The sequence below is a fragment of the Saccostrea cucullata genome, unplaced genomic scaffold (assembly GCF_032062105.1).
Source record: "Saccostrea cucullata isolate Sc308-1 unplaced genomic scaffold, CSIRO_AGI_Scuc_v1 ctg634, whole genome shotgun sequence".
Lineage (NCBI taxonomy): Eukaryota > Metazoa > Mollusca > Bivalvia > Ostreida > Ostreidae > Saccostrea > Saccostrea cuccullata.
In genome coordinates this window covers 354,049-367,825 of record NW_026932503.1, presented here as the reverse complement: position 1 = coordinate 367,825, position 13,777 = coordinate 354,049, and the positions used below count along the sequence as shown (strand labels likewise).

Below are 13,777 nucleotides of genomic sequence, written 5' to 3'. Positions count from 1 at the left end.
AGAATGGTAGCTAAGTGTTCAGCTATCAAGTCATTAAGTTTTGGAAACAGTTATTTTCACTATGCATTGCTGCAAAATATATATATATATATATATATATATGAAAAATGACAAATTACCGAGGTAACTATATTACACATAGCAGCGTGTTCTTGTCTGATATAAGTTTATGATATCTAGGACTTATGTCACACAAATTTTGGAGAGATTATGGTAGTGTACTTCTCCTATAGTGTTTACAGGCTATCAAGTCACTTTTATATACTAACCTTACTTGTATAGAGGAATGAAGAAAGGACCAGTAACTACACATATACATATACATACTTATGCTAAAATTGCTTGTATCTTCAAACGCTTTAAAAGACACACCAGGATGACAGAACACCAATTTTCATCTTTCTTTTTGCAGCATGTTGACTGAAAGACTTCTAGAACGGAGAGAAAGAGAGAGAGAGATAGAGATTTTTAAACAAGATGTGTTTGTGAAACACTGATGCTCCAGTATTGCTGCTTATGGTAAGCATTGAAGTTTCTCAAATGAAAGTCAAACTCCAAGGTTTAGGTCAAAAGGTCAAAATTGTTGGTGTTGTCACAAGGAATATACAACTGTGAAATACTAGTACAGTGTGAAAGCCCTATTACTAACTGTAGCCAATGTTCAAGTTTTTAAGACAATGAGTCAAACTCTAAGTTCAAAGTCATGAAAGAAGTGTAGTTTGCAGTTGCCTCCCTCGTGTAGTTTACAGCTATGTTTAATATTTATTTAATTAAATCTGATTTAAAGAAACAAAGATGTTTGAGGCGTAATTTAAAAAGAATACTTACTTTTATTGCTTTATTTACTAGTATTTTAAGGTCACTAGGTTAAAGGTCAAGGGCAAAGTAATTTAGACTTAGGAAGGAGAGAAGAAGTATATTACCCATACTGATTTTAAGGTCAAAGGTCAAACTGGACCTGAGAAATTATTGACTGCTCAATATCTCGGAGACTCCTTTGTTCGAAAGACATCATTCTTGGCACAATGGTCCACAGTGTAAATTTTGAGGTACAAGATCAATGCTCATTTCTTGACATAGAGGTGTAAAGAACACTCTGTTTGAAACGTGTTTAGGAGTAGCAGTTGTTCTCTATTGATATTGATGTCATAAAGTCAAACTAGACATGTTGATGACCCGATACCCAATCGGCAATCCTCGGCTGACTCCGCTACACTCCATTCAAACCTCGGATGTCCTGAAAATCCACGAAACTGGTTCCCTATGAGGGATAAAGAACCACTGTAGATTTTGAGGTCACACAGTCAAAGGTCAAACTAACACAATCTTCGTTCATTATCTTAGGACTTCTTAAGATTGCTTGACAAACATCAAACTTGTTGCTTAATACTTTGGTTTCCCTTGAAATGTAGATGACCCCTATTGATTTTGAGGTCATGAAGCTAAAGATCAAGGGTCAAACGGACAAAGGAAGATCTTGAGAAAACATTGCTTGACAGACATCAAACGCGACACAATGCTTTCCTTAAAGAGTAGATAAAACCTATTACTTCAGATTTCTTCCTGAAGGAAAATTGTGAAAGGATGTCTTCTGGATGTGGAGTTGTGGACCCAAAATGCTGAACTTCGAAATTGGGATGTATTTTTTATTACATCATAAAATACTCGCTAATCAGTTTGGTGAAACATTTTGATATACAGTATATATAAATGGGTATAATGGCTGCTTCTACTCATAATTTCTCTTATCTGAATCTTAGTGGCAATGGAAAAGATTCAAAATGGTATCGCCAAATAAATATCATTATTTCTTCATCTTCCTTTGGAACGATACGCTTTCATTTTAAGAAACTGAATGTCCTTTCCAAATAATTGTACAACTTAATGGCAAATTATAGGTTGAAATTGACTGAATGGTTCTTAAGAAGTAATAAATCAAAGATGTGCAATATATACTATGCTGGACGACGAATGACAAAAACAAATAGCCATACCTGACACAATTAAGTGATTAAAAGAAGTTAGATCCGTTCTTTATTTGTATTTTGTCACAAAGAAATAAAATAAAAATCACTAAAAAGAAATTAATCTCTTTGTGTGGTCTGCATTGCGGTTTATTAGAACACTTAAAATCTCAAGAAAAACATTTTCAGTAACTTGTACTGATTGCCCACTTAAATTTTGTGGACATCGGCTACATCGGTCATCAAAACAAATGAATAAATAAAGAAAAAATAGGAATGTCCTTTTGAAGAATTCTAAGTAAACTATTTATGCACGTGATAGTGATCCACCAAGTCTTTAAAATAATTTTACATATTGTATTTAGTATACCAGAATGTATCGTAATTTAGAATAAAAATGTTTATACTAGTGATGAAAAAGTAGAAAAAAAAATCAACATTAGAAAATTAGTAAGAAGATTATAAATGGTAAATTTGATAGATCGATGATAGAAATTGAAAATTAGACATTAATAATTTACTTACTAAGTAAAAGTTATTGTATGTCAAACAGGTTCTACTATTTTGGAAACTATTGTATATAATCGATCAGTCAGTAAAAACAATGACCCTTTATCTTTTTCTGCTAAGCAAATACTTGTAATATCAAAGAAAAGAGAGTGAATTAGTTGTGTATTTTAAAAAAAAACAGACTCTCCAGAATTTTATGTTGAAAGTCGAAAGTCCATTTCATGTTCACAAGAGGAAATTCCGTAAAAAAAAATCTGGACAACTGACAGAAGGATGACTCAAAGTGTCACCTTTCCTGAGTATGAACGATAGAAGGTTTATATTGTGTTTATATTGTGCAGAATAGGAGAAGGAAGCTATTGCTCACGTCAAGCGGATATGGTCAAAAGTATATGTTCCTGGTGTTCAACAGGGTTCTGTTCTCTGTCCCTTTCTGTTAACGGTTTAACGACACAAATGTTTATTACAGTTCAGTTTGTTATTATTACAAAAAATAAAATGACAGAAGGTCAACAGAGATAATCTGAGCCCAGTTGTGTCGTTTTATCTACATGTCTGCTTTATGGCTTTTGTGGTTTGTTAGTTGTGGTAAATTATACTCATTTAGTATTGCGTAAATGTGATTACTAAGCAGTAGAAGTGTAGAATGACTTTTTAGAGTATATCAAGCATTGCCAAGTCTAAGTCAAGGGAATCCATGTATTTTTCTGATACCGTTTTCTCTATTGAACAATGGCAAATAAAAAATCTATTAAATCAACTGACTATCGGCGACATCCTTTTATCACACACATGATAAGCAAACAATTTCCATTACGTTTTAGCAAATAACTTGAAACTGCTTTTTTCTTCTTTTTTTAAGTGGTGCACGTTTTTGTTTAAACCGAAACATTTACAGCATCATCAACATCATAGATCAATTAATGAAATCGTATATCTTCAAGCAGTCTAAGCATTTCTGAGATAATTGGCCAGGACACTTGTATTTGAAAGAAAAGTATTTGGGATTTTTTCCCCTTTAAATCCTTGAATTTTTAAGAATAAATCCAGTGCATATCCTGTTTTTGTCTTAAACTTGTAGAACTGAAAAAAAAGATGTACAACAAATTATATATACATAACTAAATTTTTTTAAATGACGTCATTATTCATTAAGAAACTATCATGGAGAATTAAGCATCAGTTTTCAACTCTCTAATAAAACGCACTCAAGCTTAGTTTATGATTTCTTGGGGGAAAAAATCAATATGTCTGTATATAGCTGATGTTTTGTAGAATTATAAAACAGGAACCGACAACCAAAGATGCCAGAATTCCACATCGAACATTGCTCCTTTAATTTTTTAAGCAGAACCATGTTAATGTAATTGGTCAGTAATCATTGAATGAACATCCCTTTGAAAAAAATGGCCGTGTTAACCAGTGAAATGCCATCTTCTTTTATTATTATATTTTTCCTATCGATCATGTTCCCTAATTCCCATAAATCTAGCTCGATCAATAAAAATACGTTCGCCGAAGCGGGTCACGTTGTCACTCAAGCGAATCCTCGTCGAATGGTCGTTCAGGCGATGCCGGGTTTTTATACCATTAGATAAGTGACGTTCTTCCTCCATAGTCCGGATTAATATGTTTTTGAAAATTTCAATTCTTTTACTCTTAGCAGTGGGTAAGTAGTTTTTTAAAAATATTTATTAACCAGTTATTTAAAAAATGTAAGATTTTGCGTCTGTTTAAGAAAATATTTTTAAAGAAATGAATACTAATTAAATATATATGGAAAAAACGTATAAATTGACAATATTGACCAACCCTCCCTTTTTTTTTTTACATAAGCTGCCCTTGATGCCATCATTTTATTTATATTTCCTCCCTTGTTATTGATAAATTGAAATTATTTTCATTAAATCTAATTTCTCGTAGATTATTGTCGTATTTATAAAACGACTTTCATAAAAACCAAGAATCTTTCACACTTATAAACTCTATATCAATCTAAAAAAAAAAATTATGCTATTTAAATAATTTTTGATTTTATTTGACAGTTGCGGAATCAACAAGATGTGAGTACTTTTCAAATTCTTTATCCTAACTGTTAGTGTATGACGATATGGAGCAATCTCTCTCTCTCTCTCCCTTTCTCTTTCTCTCTGTGCAAATCATTAGGTGACACCAGCCAATCTATGTCACTTTTTCTGTCTTTTATTGCCTATAAACACACAAGAAAGCAGTCCATATGATGACTAGTTTTACCTGATTCCGTTCTGCTTGCAGTGCAGTGCAATATCACTTGACCACAAATGTTCTCATGTTTAATATACAAGCATATAAAAGTCGGTTAACCAGTATGAGATTAATTAGCGCATTATATATAGATATTAATTTTATCTTTATGCATTTTACAGTATTAAAAAAATTAAGTAGATCATTATACAGATCTTTATGCAGATTAAGGACTGTATATGGAGCGACACCAAAAAATATACGCTGTCGTTTTCAGTATTATCTATCATAAAACGGGCACAAAGCTCGCTTGAAAATGTGTCCATCCCTAAAATTCATCCATAGTTTTTATGCAAATATCAATTGTTCCAGTGAGCAATATGTCTACGCAAGTGCGAAAGGCGCTGAAATACAAAATTTTAACAATTACCGGTATAAAAAAAAAGTTTATCTTCGGAGTATATAATTATAAATTGTACATAGACTTGTGTGTTGTATTTCTTCTTCAAAAACAATTTTGCTATAAATATAACAAAATGAAATATCTCCCCTGAGAGTTTTCTATTATCTTTTATAATCCATGATTTATTTTTATCTGTAGGGAGAGGGCCCAGACACAAAGGCAAATTCAGATGGTTTCACGGTCCAAAAATAAGATTTATTGATAGACCAAGTGAGTATATACATTTATCGGGAACATGTTGAATAACACTGTGTCATCAAAAATGTGATGCATTCTGTGTGTGTATTCGTTGTTTAATCTCAATCTTTTGTTAAATTTCAGTTCACATTCCAGTTCGTAAGTACTTTTTATAGCTGTTTTTAATGCTTTTACTGCTTCTTTGCATGGCTGAGAATCAATATAATTTATAATTGTAGAAATCATAGAAATCACACTATAAGTCGTATTTCCCTAATCTCTGTATTGGACTGAAAATATACATCCAGAACATCTAAATTGATACAGTTAGTTATGAAATTCAAAGTTATATTAACCTGTAACCGACCTTTCAGGTGAACAATTCCTTAAAGTTTTTATAGCACATGGGATAAAAAATAAACCAAATTAAAACGATTTATTATGAAATACCTGGTATTATTTAACTTTCGTTTTATTTCTTGTAAACATAATATTTCTTTTTCCACAGACCACAAAAAATAAATCAGGAAATTCTAATTTAAACAATTACTAGTAAATGGTTATTTTAGCGACCCTCGAAATTATTGGGTTTTACGGAATGATCTTGCACCTTTAACCAATAAACATTTGGTTCCCATAAAATTCTAGTGAAAGAACCATTGTGTTTTAACTAATGTTGTCTTATTGAAACGCTTACCTACAATATTCCATAAACTTAGAACTAAATCTTTATATGTGTTTGTATCTTTGTACCCTTTCCCGTCATTCAATAAAGACAAATTAATTATTATAATAGCCAAATAAAATTTCAAGAAATCATCATGAACCATGTTCCACATAAAAAAAACATCTTTCGCGGAGACTCCTTTTTTGTTAATTTGCGGACACGTTTCTAATACTCATCGGGAATACAATATATATTTATTCCTTTTGCTGTGATAATCCAAGAAAAGAATATGTACAGATAAGTATAGATATTATGCCCTTACGTCACCCATCTGATACCACAACGCTCGCGTTCGATGACAGAATTATGAGAACTCCGGATCACGACGGGTCGTAAAATCAAACATAAATTCAATCACTCAGGCATATCTTAAAGTAATGTATAGCCACGTGTATATACACTGACAGAGTTATAAAAAGCATGTACTTGTGTATTAATTAAGATGCAATTATGTAAACGAATTGATTAATTAAGCAGATATTTGTAAATCAATTAAAAGGGGGTGTTTAACCCTTGAAAAATCTCCATGTTTAAGGGAGAAAAAACACTGTAATTTATGTATAATGATATTGCATCAATAATTTTACAAATTTTTCTTTCCCATTCCATTAAATCCACTCCATCAACTTCCCAAGTGAATTGATGCAACAATACTGTACATGTTATACATATGCTTACATAATATAGGAATTTAACAAAACTATAAAAGAACAAAATTCACTGATATTTGTGTCACCTAATTTTATCAATTTCAATCTTTTAGTTTATGTTTTTTTTCTAAATTTAATTTATTTATTTCAGCTTATGCAGTTCATAAAACAAGTAAGAATATACAAGTGTACAACAAATATACAACTTTAATATATTCAATTTTGAAGTTAAAAAATAAGTAAAAGCATGTAAAAATCGCACATTGTTTGAATTGAAATCCTCTACCGAATCTTTCGATAATATATAATTTTGTTTGTTTACAGGGTTCATAGATAGACATAGTGAGTATATTTTATTATTGAATTCTTTAAAACATGTTTTACGTTCTCTCAATTTGAAAGCAAACAGTTCAATTCTAAAATTCATGACCAAAAAAGTATTCAGATTGAATCTTTTCAAAACTCTTGCCTTTATATATCTAATCATTCTAATTTAACTAAAGGCATATTATGAATATACATGTATCTGAACATATGTATTTGTCTTTTTCTCTTTATCAGTTCCTATTTACAAGAAGATTCACATTCCTATCATTAAAAAAATCCCAATCATCCGGACTGTGATAGTGAGAGAAAAAGTTCCTAAGCCAGGTAAATCTAATAACAATGGATAGTTAGACAAAAGGTTTCTAAACCTGGTACATATAAGTCTACATCAAATAGCAATGAATAGTTAGAGAAAGTAAGAGAAAAAGTTCCTAAAGCAGGTAAATTTAAAAATACTAGTAATAGCAGTGGATAGTTCCTGACTTGGTAAATCTAAATATAATAGCAATGGATAGTTAGAGAAAAGGTTTCTAAACCAGTATTAATAGCAATGGATAGGTTTCCAGGTAAATCTATAACTAATCGCAATGGATAGTTAGAAAAAAAGTTATAAAGTCAGGCAATTCTAATAGCAATGGATAGTTAGAGAAAAGGTTTCTAAACCAGTATTAATAGCAATGGATAGTTAGAGAAAGAGTTCCTAAACCAGGTAAATCTATAACTAATCGCAATGGATAGTTAGAAAAAAAGTTATAAAGTCAGGCAATTCTAATAGCAATGGATAGTTAGAGATAAGGTTTCTAAACCAGTATTAATAGCAATTATTAGATAGGTATAGAGAAAGAAGTTTCTAAACCAGATAAACCTAATAGCAAGGGATAGTTAGAGAAAGGGTTCCTATTCCAGCAAAGTCTAATAGCAATGGATAGCGAAAAAGTTCCTAATTCTGATAAATCTAATAGCAATGGATAGTCAGAGAAAAGGTTCTTAAACCAGGTAAATCTACAACTTATAGTAATGGCTAGTTAATTCCTAAACCCGGTAAATCTAAATATAATAGAAATGGATAGTTAGAGAAAAGGTTCCTAAACCATGCAATTTTACAACCAACAGTTTTGGATAGTAAGGGTGAACAAGTTCCTAAACCAGGTACATGTAAATCTTAACTTAATAGGGGTGGATAGTTAGAGAAATTTTCTGAACTAGTTAATCTTTATGTAATAGGAATAAATAGTTAGAGAAAGTTTTAAACCAGGTTAGTTTGCTTGTTGTTTAGCGTCCCTCTTGAGAATTTTCACTCATATATATGTAATTAATTTTGGTAATTTTTTTTTCTATCTTACAGTCCCAGTCCATAAGGAAATCATCAGAACGATCACTAAAAAGGGTAAGAAAAACTTCGTTTATCCACACAGTGTATTTAATTCGATCAATTGTGTTACTATAGAGCTGATACCGCCCACAGTGTGACGTAAAAATCGTCATAGCGGTCCAACATCTCATGGTTAGGTCCAATATCTGATTCCGCGGTCCAATATCGATGTTTTTGGATCGCAAGCTAAAAATTGAAAATGTTGGAACTTTTAACGTCGATTTAAATCACACAAAAAAAAATCAAAAGAACAGTATGTAAATATTTTCACAATATACATGTACAACTAATTAATCTATCTCAAATTCAAGTTCTGTAACTCGGTAGTGATGAAATATTTGTTCTATTTTTACAGTGAAGGTTCCAGTTATTAAACGAGGTATGTCACATTATATTTACACACAAAAACAAACGAGAAAAAAGAACTATTACACCCTCCCCCCCCCCCCGTCCCTTTACAAAGAATATACAATGAACACAATATCTAAAGAGAGGTCTAATCCCCCCCCCCCCCCACACACACACACAAAATCATAAAGAAACAAAATTATAAAGATGAAACCCTTAACAGTAATCCATAGAAATTGATAGATTAAAACGATGTCACACAATAAACAATTTTTATATGACCACATCAAAGACCATGCAGTTGGCACTAATAATAATAAAAAGCAATGAAACAAAAAAAAAACCCAACAAAGAAACAAACAAACAAAAAAATTCAATACTAAGTGCCCCTATTTCAGTTCCCTTTCCTAAGCCGGTACCGGTGATATACGAGGTTCCAGTGGATCGACCATTTCCAGTAGAAAAGCGCGTGGTTGTGGAAAAACCCGTCCCCGTTACAAAAGAAGGTATTGTCAAACGAACACAGCTTTATCGAATTATATTATTTTTATCATAAAATTTACATGATTCTATTGTGTGAAACAAGAACACGTGATATATTTAAAAATTATGATGCAATCGTAATTTTTGTTATTGTTTTTACTAAAGTTTCAGTTCCTGCTCCTTTCCCAGTGTTTCCAAAAGAAAAGGGTTTGTACTACACTAGCATATATTTACATTCACTAAATGTTTTTCCTTTATTTCTTTATGAAGACCATTGCCATTAATCAGTGCATAAACGACACTCCATGGGCATGGCAAGTGCATAGATGTCTTTCTGCAATAGCTATTCCATCAGTTATGCATACAATGATATACATGTATTCATAACATAATATATAACATATTTAATTTTACTTTGAATGTTTTTTTTTTCATAGATATATAACATATTTAATTTTACTTTGATATGTTTCCTTTTTATTATTATTCCCTTTTCATAGTACACGTGATTAGAAATACTGTTTTAAAGATTTTTAATATAAATATCTCTATTTTTTTATTTTTTGAAAAATACTTTCACATTTTTTGTCCGATTTTCTTTTTTTAAATTGCGATTTTGTCCAAGCATCTTCTTGTCAACCACTCAAGATTGAATCACGATATTTTCAGAGATGAAAAAACTTCTCTATGAGTATATAATACGTCTTTTGATTTTGCATCCGTCACTTCCGGTCGACACAGGAAGTGATATTCAATTTCAAGATTTTTGGAAAAATTCAACCGTTTTGAATAAAGGCTAATAAAACTTATGTTCACATTCACAATTGTCAGCAAAACGCATCCATTGGAATAACTTCCGGTGTAAACCAGAAGTAGTCGAGAAATTAAACTTTCTCTCATGAGGAAATAGAATAAAATGCAGATGTCAGCCGGAAAAAAATTGTTTAAATTTACATAAAGTGGGTTATGTATTTCTTCTGCAACAGCTGCGTCATTAATTAAAGTACTAACAACCAAAGAAAGCATTTTATTATTTATATAATCCAAAAAAGTGTTATTATCCCTAACTCAACTGAAAAATCAAAATATATATTCATATAATTTTGAATTTATACCTTGTAGTAGAGAAACCCAAAGACGGCGGTACTATTATTATCGGTGAGTAAATAGAATGAGATAATAGTCATTTAAAGAATTTTTGCAAGTTCATCCCTACATTGGTGCATGATTGATTGATTGTTTAACTCCGGGTCGGCATCATTTTAGCGATATTTCGGCGGTTTATACAGCGTTGAATATCCTTTAAATTGAAGTATGCCATGCCATCTAACCTTTTTCGAATGAAGTGATCACAACAAAACCTGTCTTAAATCTATTTTTAAAAATATTTTTTACAGATGCCGGTGGAAAAGGAGGAGGCAAAATTGGCGGTGGAATCGACAAGGGAATAGGGGACAGATTTGCAGGGAAAGGGGTCGATGTCCCAGTTGATATCCCAGTCTTCCCAATAGGTGGAGGGGGAGGGGGAATAAATCCTGGTTTCAATCGCCCAGTTGGTGGAGGTGGAGGGAGAATAGACCCTGGCTTCAATCGACCAATCGGCGGAGGGGGGATTGATCAAGGCCTCATTCCTATTGGTGGAGGTGGAGGGGGAATCGATCCTGGTTTCAATCGTCCAATAGGAGGGGGAGGTATTGACCAAGGTCTCGTCCCAATCGGTGGAGGGGGAGGGGGAATAGATCCTGGCTTCAATCGACCAATCGGCGGAGGGGGAATTGATCAAGGACTTGTCCCAATCGGTGGAGGTGGAATAGACCCTGGCTTCAATCGACCAATCGGTGGAGGAGGAATTGATCAAGGCCTCGTTCCTATTGGTGGAGTTGGAATAGACCCTGGCTTCAATCGTCCAATCGGCGGAGGAGGAATTGATCAAGGCCTCGTTCCTATTGGTGGAGGTGGAGGAGGGATAGACCCTGGTTTCAATCGACCAATCGGCGGTGGGGGAATTGATCAAGGTCTCGTCCCTATTGGTGGAGGTGGAGGAGGGATAGACCCTGGTTTCAATCGACCAATAGGAGGGGGAGGTATTGACCAAGGTCTCGTCCCAATCGGTGGAGGGGGAGGGGGAATAGATCCCGGTTTTAATCAACCTGGCTTTAATCCACCAATCATTGCTGTTGATCAACTTCCAAGTGGAGGGGTTAATGCAGGTCTTAATCGTCCAATCTCAGTCGATCCACTTATTGATACCGGTCTTATAGGGGATACGTCCATTGGTGGCGGCGTCAATCCAGGTCTTGGACTTGGAGGGTCCGTTAATGGCGGTTTTATAGAAAGCGGATTTGGTTTAGGTGTCGAACCAAACTTCGATCGTACTTTCGAAAATGGATTCAACAGTCTCGACAATTCATTCGGAGGATTTGATAACAACGATTTTCCTGTCTACGAGGCTAGGCTAAACGCCATAGCCCAAGGGCAAGGTGCAATTCTTCCGGGTGGAGCCATTGGGCAGGGAATTTCGGGTAAAATATTTTAAATATACATGTACATATTTAGGTTTTTTAAATTACATAAATGAGTATTACATACCAAATACATGTAATTGAGTCACGGAGTCCTATTTAAAGATTCCTTGATGTTTTAGCTACCGACGTAGGGTTACCAGCAAGTGCACGTGAGTTTAACACCCACAGAATTTTTTTTTCGTTTTTGATTTTTATCACAGAGCTTTGCAAATGATCAAAACCTCAACACGTATCATATAAATAGTTGAGCTGTTTGTCTGTCTGCAAAGGCAAAGCATTTTTTAATTAAACCCTTTTATAAAAAAAAATTAACTAAAATTAAATTAATACTCTCGATGTCGCAATGAGAAATAACACATCCTTCTACGCTAAAATCTTATATTCACAGAAAGTTTCGGATTAGGCCTGGATGGATCAGGTTTTGAAAGCGGAAGGGACAGTTTGCGTAAGTTCCTTTTCTATAATTTGTTTTCCTCACTTCATTATCAAATCATCATGTAAATTTTCTTCACCTCTTTTGACTTTACAACCAAATTACCATATAAACATTCCATCAAATCCTTATAGATTGATTATATGTTGTTTTAAGTCCCATTCAAGAATGTTTCGCTCATTTAGAGACGTCCGTTTAGTAATTTAAGTGTTTAACTTGAAATTCACTGTACATTGCCAATTTATATTTATGTCATAAAGTTTAATATTTTTATTGTAGTTGATTCAAACCTTGATCTTTCATGTGAGTAACGAATTTTTTCCCAACATTTCTATGCTTCAAGAAATTTCATATCTTTAAACAAACTCCACTTTAAGTTCTACTAATGATTGAATTTAAAATGAAATATACTTTTAACAACGAAATGTCTTTTGTTATCGCTATATATATCATTTAAATCGTTCTGATGCACATATACCCTTGTAATTCATCGATATTTCGGCATTTTAATTATGCTTTCATAGATTATATTCTACAAAAGTTAAATATTGTTGCATATTATTTTTGATTCGCTTGTAAAGGGTATTATTAGCGGAGAAATGTATTAAATTTATTTCTTTTACAATGTTCTTGTAGCAAACTTAGGAGGTGCTGCTCTCGGTCCAGCAGGTAAATTTAGTTTGTTACTTAGATTCTTTCTTAGTAAATTTTTAATTTTTTTTTTTCATTTCGATTTGTAAATTGTTGGGTAAATATGCCATGATTGGAAATCTTTAAATACTGAGTACACTCTATTTACATACATTGTATTTGACTTTTCTAGCTATAGCACCGGCTGCCTTTACTACTGGTGGATCATTTAGTGATAATGGAGGAACTTTAAAAACAATATGAGATCAATGTGTAAGTATGCGGTAATGATAAATGTTCTGACAACTATTTTGTCTCTGTGTTATATTGTATGCATTCAATGCATATTCTTCCAAGTAAGATTCTCTCTAAAAAGTTTTTCTTAAAAAAAGAGTACAATAAAAGAAATTCAATTAATATATTGTAGAATGTTGTAAATTAGGAAGTGGGTGTGGCTATAGAGATGAAGACCACGTGATCGGTCGGAATTCGCCGCCCGGCAGACATCAAAGCTTTATATAGGTCATCTTTGTTGATTGCTATTAAATTTGTTATAAATAATGTGTTATTGTCTTCTTTCCAACACATACAGTGAAATCTTTAATTTTCGGGTGGTGGTATTTTTCGTTGCATTTGATGTGTGTAGAGACCTACAAATTTATGCCCACCACGAAATGTAAACGTTCATGTGCACAACTACCAAAAAATTCTTCATCCACGAAATCAAAACCCCACGAATTAATTTTTTTCCTCAAACCATGAAAATATGTGATTTTACAGTATATATAATTTGTCAAGATGAAAATGGAAGTGAAATCATCGCAGACTTTCAAGGAGTCTTGTTAATACTGAATGAATTACAAAGATAACCATCACTAGTCTTGAAAACATTCATAATACATATAAGGTGCACAGCAAATGGTGTGCTCTTTGTTGGATTGGGAA

The 13,777-nt window shown here is 32.8% G+C and overlaps 1 protein-coding gene across 1 annotated transcript; it reads left to right on the top strand.

Moving 5' to 3' along the window:
• The first annotated feature begins 6,506 nt into the window (after positions 1-6,506).
• On the top strand, positions 6,507-13,342 carry LOC134235293 (uncharacterized). The gene is made up of 16 exons (XM_062717414.1): positions 6,507-6,516; positions 6,866-6,886; positions 7,039-7,056; positions 7,276-7,365; positions 8,387-8,428; positions 8,769-8,792; positions 9,160-9,267; positions 9,410-9,451; positions 10,367-10,402; positions 10,642-11,766; positions 11,889-11,918; positions 12,158-12,214; positions 12,482-12,505; positions 12,839-12,871; positions 13,026-13,105; positions 13,260-13,342. The coding sequence occupies exons 1-15, from the start codon at positions 6,507-6,509 to the stop codon at positions 13,094-13,096; spliced, it is 1,731 nt and encodes a 576-aa protein (XP_062573398.1). The 3' UTR covers positions 13,097-13,105; positions 13,260-13,342.
• Positions 13,343-13,777: the final 435 nt, after the last annotated feature.

Bases quoted from the DNA above. Each gene is read 5' to 3' on its own strand.
- LOC134235293 (XM_062717414.1), top strand. The intron at 9,268-9,409 runs GTATTGTCAAAC...TTTTTACTAAAG, and splicing joins CGTCCCCGTTACAAAAGAAG to TTTCAGTTCCTGCTCCTTTC. The intron at 12,215-12,481 runs GTAAGTTCCTTT...TTTTTATTGTAG, and splicing joins AAGCGGAAGGGACAGTTTGC to TTGATTCAAACCTTGATCTT.